The 6,647-nt window shown below is 43.6% G+C and overlaps 1 protein-coding gene across 1 annotated transcript; it reads right to left on the bottom strand.

Moving 5' to 3' along the window:
• Positions 1-244: 244 nt before the first annotated feature.
• On the bottom strand, positions 245-4,240 carry LOC116108522 (MAP7 domain-containing protein 1-like). The gene is made up of 4 exons (XM_031394758.1): positions 4,132-4,240; positions 1,227-1,388; positions 815-1,161; positions 245-595 (listed from the first exon to the last, which is right to left on the bottom strand). Exons 1-4 carry the CDS (start codon positions 4,238-4,240, stop codon positions 245-247), a joined length of 969 nt encoding a protein of 322 aa, XP_031250618.1.
• Positions 4,241-6,647: the final 2,407 nt, after the last annotated feature.

Genomic DNA, 6,647 nt, shown 5'->3' with positions numbered 1-6,647 from the left:
CGGGTCGTTGGGTGGCTGCTGCTGCCTGATCGTCTTCCTCAGCCATGATCCGCAAAGTCTCTTGCCACCCCTCCGGGAGGTCGGAAATGTCCATATCTGGGTTTCTTAATCGGAGGGAATAAATACACCCGATCGCCCAGTCGGCGGCCTTTTCCACCGTCTCCTCTGACTGAATCCACATTTCTTCAGTCAGTGAAGCAATCTTTTCCTGACTCTCCTGAAGTTCGGCCTCAAGAGCTTGCCTCTACTGTTTGGAGGCCTCTCTTTCCCGTTCAACTCGCTGGGCCCATATGGAGGTCGTCTGGATCTCCTGGTCCTTCTCCCCGACCACTTTGGAGAGCCTGGCGGTTGTCCTTTGGAGTTCCTTCACATCCTCCGCACGTCGCTCAAGCTCTGCCTTTTGGAAGTCCACCGTTCGTAAAGCAACATCCTTTTGGCTCAGATACCTGTTCGCCGCATCGAATGCTTGTGTTCTTTTAGCTTCGACGGACTCCAGGCTTTTCTTGAGCTTCGCGACCTCCGCCTGTAGGTCGCTAGACCCCTTCGCGGCTCCTAGCCGAGTCCTCTCCATAGACATCCTCATCGCAAGTAGAGCCTGCGAGCAAGAAATGGTTAGAAATGAACCAGAACAAAATTTTAAGAGCAGCTCGTTTACCTTGCTTAGATGCTAGAACGACGTGGTCATCAGGTCGTCGCCCGTGTCAGCGAACTCATCGTAAGACTCCGATAGTCCGCACTCAAGCAGAGAATAGACTATCGGCTACAGGTACTCGGGCAGGCTCCCCAGCGAGTCCAGCACTGGTATGTCCTTTGCCTTGTCGGCGATGATCGCCTCACTTGCGGGTTCCTTGCGCGACCTCCTTGAATCCCTTCGCGACCTCAAGGGCCCCTCCTCGGATTCGGTCTCAGACTCTTCGGCCTGAACCTGTTTCCTCTTCTTCGACCTTTGGGCTGGAGCCTTACGCCTTGGGCGCGCCGGTGGTGCCTGAGCGACTTGTTCTGCCCTGGTCGCTTCATGCACAGGGGGCTGTGAAGGTGCGGCAGCTCGCATCGGTTGTGTAGGAATGGGACGAGCATCTTCGGCCGCTCTCTCCCTCCTCGATCGAGGAAAGACGAACGGTGCTGGACGAGGCTGCTCGGACTCCTTCGAGGGCATGGTTTCTGCATGCAAGTGCGTTAGTAAACAAAACTACTCCGCGACCAGGAAGGAAATCAATGTAACTTACCTTCTAGGGGCTCTAAAGACGCTTTGCTATTGATGAAACTGTACTTCCGCAAGTTCGCAGTTGTCACGAGCTTTCTCGCGTCCTGGCTTTCCTCAGGAAGAACTCCAAAAGATACGAGCCTGTCCGAGTCGTCAAGTAAGTCTTGGCTGGTCGTTCTGTTAACTGCCAAAGAATACAGGTCGTTATCATAAAGCATGCGAACAGGTTATATACCTAGCAAGGAAGAACCTACTTGGTGTCTGGAAGCGGCAGTAGCCGTCATAGCTGAAAAAGAAGAATTTCGTCTCGTAAGCCCCCGCGTTGCTCGGATAGCTATGTATCCCCTCGGCAATGATAGGTCGCCGGGACAAGTAATATGAATCCTTGTCCCTATTCTTTTTAAGGTAATAGGCGACGCTGAGCTCCACCGCCGTTGGCTCACCCAAGTCGCTTTCGCAGCACGCGATGTACATCGCAACGGCGATGACATACGCATTTGGTGTGAGCTGTATCGGTGCGATCCCGAAGTGATCCAGGACAGACCTGATGAAAGGATGGAAGGGAATCATCCCTCCACCCTTGAAGATCTCCTCGGAGATCGTAGCAAGGCCGTCAGTAGGATGCCGTGACGACCGGGTGTGGTCGAGGGACACCTCTGCTTGGACATTGAACTGTTTCTTAATCCTATCCAGCTCTCTTCTCGGGTGAGAACCGAGAAGACGTCAAGGGATGGGTCCTCGGGAACTTCCCGCGAGGACGAGCTGGCTCCTTCCTCGGGTCTGGATGTTGACAGTTCCATTCCAGAGTCTAGAACACTGACAGACACGGTCATTTAGGCCTTCGTATTTTGTCCCGTGCGATGGCAGGGGACAAATTCCTAAAACCCTAACAGTAACTCGAGCCGCCACCCACGGCTTGAGTCCGGCAATAGTGGCGCATCTCTGGTGGAACACCAAGAGACCCAACACCATTGCCCACCAATCAAACAAATGCAAAAAAAAAAAAAAAAAAAAAAAAAAGAGAATCTTACCTTATGGGATGCGTAACCGAGGCCGAAACTCGTTTCAGTTGCCTAAGAAGCGCCGATCGGAAAAGAATAATTTATGTTTGCAAAGGCTTGTCACTCGAAGCAAAAGGGGTTTTCGTGACCTTATCTGAAAAATGTGAGTTTTTATATGGACTGCGAATCAACGGTTACTACCTCTCGGAACCGAAACGACGGACTTCTCTCTCTCTCCCCTCATTTAATGCGCCCCACGTCGCATTAAATGCCGTGATAGGAGTCGTCATTTCAAATGCGTCGTTTCAAATGCGTCGTGCAGTTAAAGCTGTCAAAACGATGTCAAGTCAGCACAGTGCATTTAATGCTTCTGGCAGACACTGCAGCGCGTGCAGAGCGCCTGACAGCATGGATGCAGGTTCATTGAATCTCTCCAAGGCACGTAAAAGAGTGCCCGACGAATCCAGGTCGTTAAAATGACGATTGTCAGGTCGTTTGGGCGAGAATTGTACGAGGTCGTGTTCGCCGAAGGGCGTGTCCCGATCTTCTTCCATTCAGGTCGAAACAACCAAAACCTCCAATCGCGGCATGACTTAGTTTCCAAGGTTCGACCCTCAAACCTTACAAACTAGGGGGCTTCTGTTATGCCTGAGAAATCAAAGGCTGACGTGGAGTTGCGTCACGAAACGTGGCCTGCTCCCGTCAGAACGGTAAGCACACGTCAGGCCTGCCAAACGCCCTGGTGCTCCCACGTGTCCGCTAACCTGCTCCAAATCGCGTGAAATCGGCTTGGAAAATGGGTAATAGGACGTAAAGCCAGATTACATCCTGACACACACACCAACCCAAGGATTTAATGATCATTACACACATTTAGCTTGGTATAAGAAGAGGAAGACCCCTTCATTAAAGGGATTCGATCATTTTACATTTGTATTCTCTCTCTCACTAAACAAAGCTTTGTATTTACTTTTCAATCATTTGTAAGTCAGCCCGCTTTAGTGACCTGACCCACCATATTAATACAAATCAGTGGATGTAGGATCTGCTACCTTAGCATCCGAACCACTATAAAAACTCTCATTGCATTTATTTCATATTGACAATCCATATTCACGTGTGTTCCTAGCCCAATCAACGCTGCGCACATGTCAATTAGTTGGTGTCTAAATCACGCATCAACAACTTGAAACAAATTTTATAATAATCGACTACGATCTGAACAAAACCTACCTCTACCATTTGCTTACCCCCAACAGGACTTAAGAATTCTAACGAATATCCTACCCCTATCAAGATTTCAAAATTTTATCGATATCCTACCCTCGTCAAGACTTTAAGAATTTTGAAAAGTTAATATAGTCAAGATCATATAACAGCCACAAATTTCAAATTGAATCATGGATCAAATATAGTCGCATGATCAATATAATACAACATGATAGATAATATTATCACAAAATTAAATTGTACGATCATCATATTTCATATCGGTACAGCAGCAGCCATGAGACTCTCTAAGAGAACGCACGCCCAGAACTAAGCACAAGGTAATGAGCCCAACAAACCAAATACAAACTAAATAATTAGTAGTAAAATTATTGGAGCCTAGACTTGCAGGAATGTCAAGTGAAAATATGCCATCCATATCAGAAACTAAATACAAACTAAATGCTTTATTGAGAAATATTCTTGTGATCAATCTCATAATGTGTAATATATTTATCTTCCTACTTTAGAATAGGTAGAATATTGTAATATATTTATCTTCCTATTTTAGAACACCAACCTCTGTATATATTTGTGTTATTCCCGTTGAATATAGACACACAAAATATTACACAACATATTGCTTATCATTTTTCTTTGGTTTTTACATGGTATCAGAGCACCAGCTCTTGATTGCCTAACAATTTTTTCACATACCTTTCCAATAAAAATCCTCCTGATCCACCTTCATCTTCAATATGGTGGAAACTCCGATCTCCTTAACTGAATCAAACTCTTCCACACCAATCCCCACTTCCTCTGCCATTATCAATAGTCATTATTTCCTCCACCATGGAGAAAATCCCAACCAATCTCTTGTCACTGAATTGCTCAATGGAGAAAACTATGCTACCTAGAGTCGATTTGTCAAAATAGCTGTCATTGCCAAGAAAAAACTTGGTTTCATCAATGGTAAATTCAAGGCCCGTCACCAACTGAGCAGGCCAATGACTATGAATTATGGGAACAATGCAATGATATGATTCTCTCATGGCTCACTCACTCTGTAGCCTCTGATCTTACATGCAGCATTGTCTTTGCATCCATAGTCCATGAAGTATGGGAAGATTTTCGTCAGCGCTTTGCTCAAGGAAATGCACCTAGAATTTATCAAATCCAAAAATCAATTGCCTCACATGAGCAAGGTACTTCTAGTATTGTTGTTCATTTCACCAAATTAAAATCATATTGGGATGAACTCTCTATTTATCGCCCTCCTTCAAGTAGCACACACCCAGATGTGCAAGAGATAGAGAAACAAAAAGAACAAGATCGGTTAATGCGATTCCTTATGGGTCTCAATAACTCATACAATTCTGTTTGAGGACAACTTCTTCTTATGAAGCTTCCTCCCAATGTGTACGAAGCATACAACTTAGTTACTCAAGAAGAGAGACAAAGAGAAATAGGAAACAATTCTCTTATGGGAAATTTTTCGATCGCAATAGTTGTACAAAATATCAAGAACCACAAATTCTCTGGTAACTCGACTTCTCACCCTTCTTCTAATGTTAACACAAGTGGACTGTTTTGCAGATATTGCAAGAAAGACAACCATAACATTGCAGAATGCTACAAATTACATGGATTCCCACATGGACATCCATGCCATGATCACCATTTCAAGCCTAAAATCCGTCAACCATACCAAATGACCAGCAGCTGTCAAAGCTCACAATCTAACCAGTTTCACGCTGCACATGCAGCATCTATCACACCAGCTAAGTCTCAAGTCAGCATTGATGCCAATTCTCACAAATCTTTCCACAACAATCAGAATGCACCTGCTTCCCATGTCACCAACAACACTTATTTGCAGGAGATAGTTCCAGGCCTTTCAACCGAGCAATACCAACAATTGACCATTGCCATGGCCAATATGGCACACATATCCAAGGGTAATATTGATGATTATACCAATATAGCAAGTCTACACAAACATCCTTCTACTCACTCTATTTTTTCAAATTGTTGAATTTTAGATAGTGGTGTCACATACCATATTACTTCAGACCCCACCTCATTTGCCCACTCACATCCACCTAACACACCAGTTGTCAATTTACCTAACAATTCTAATGTCCCATTGATTCTACTGGCACAATACTTTTCAATAAAGATATTGTTTTACATGATGTTCTTCATATGCCTTCTTTTCGTCTAATCATTTTATCTGCCAGTAAAATCACCAAGTCTAAACATTGTGGTGTGATTTTGTTCCCTAACTTTTGCGTTTTGAAGGACTTGGCTATGGGGAAGATGATTGGTTGGGGTAAGCAAAGTGGTGGTCTTTATTTCATGTCACCAGCCCGCAAGTCACCTACAACATGTTCTACCACCACCACCAATACCACCTGGCACTATCGTCTTGGTCATCCATGTCCTATTTGCTACGCTCCATCTCTAAGTTTGTTTCTATTACTGACAATCAATTTTCAAATAATGGTAATATTTGTCTGCTAGCAAAACAAACTCGTCTACCTTTTCAATCTAGTACAATTTCTTCTACTTTGCCATTTCAATTAATACATTGCGACATTTGGGGACCTCATAAACATACAACACATTCAGTTGCACGTTATTTCCTGACCATCGTTGATGATTTCAGTCATTGCACATGGTAATTTCTTATTTCACATAAATCTAATGCTCCAAAATTGCTCATGACCTTTTTAAATTTTGTTTCCACTCAATTTCATTCTCGCATTAAAATTGTTCGCAGTGATAATGGTGGTGAATTTCTTTCTTTGCATTCTTTTTTTTTTTCAAAATAGAGTCGAATTTCAACGGTCTTGTGTTTATACTTCACAACAAAATGGAGTTGTTGAACGCAAGCATCGTCACATTTTACAGGTCGTCTGTGCTTTACTTTTTCAATCTAATGTTCCAATTTGTTTTTGGGGTGAATGTATATTAACCACGGTTTATTTAATTAACCGTTTGCCCATACCATTACTTTCTAATATTACACCTTTTGAACAGTTATACCATCATCCACCATCTTATGATCATCTCCGTGTTTTTGGCTGTTTGTGTTATGTCACTATTATTCATCCTATTCCCAAATTTACCCCCCGTGCTTGTCATTGCATTTTTTTTTTTTTTTTTTTGGGCTATCCTACAGGACAAAAAGGATACAAATTATTTGATTTAGAAACCAGCAAATTTTTTGT

The sequence above is a fragment of the Pistacia vera genome, unplaced genomic scaffold (genome assembly GCF_008641045.1).
Source record: "Pistacia vera cultivar Batoury unplaced genomic scaffold, PisVer_v2 Contig566, whole genome shotgun sequence".
In the NCBI taxonomy this organism is placed as follows: domain Eukaryota; kingdom Viridiplantae; phylum Streptophyta; class Magnoliopsida; order Sapindales; family Anacardiaceae; genus Pistacia; species Pistacia vera.
Note: the sequence above shows the minus strand (reverse complement) of the source record. Positions and strands in the feature narration are given on the sequence as shown.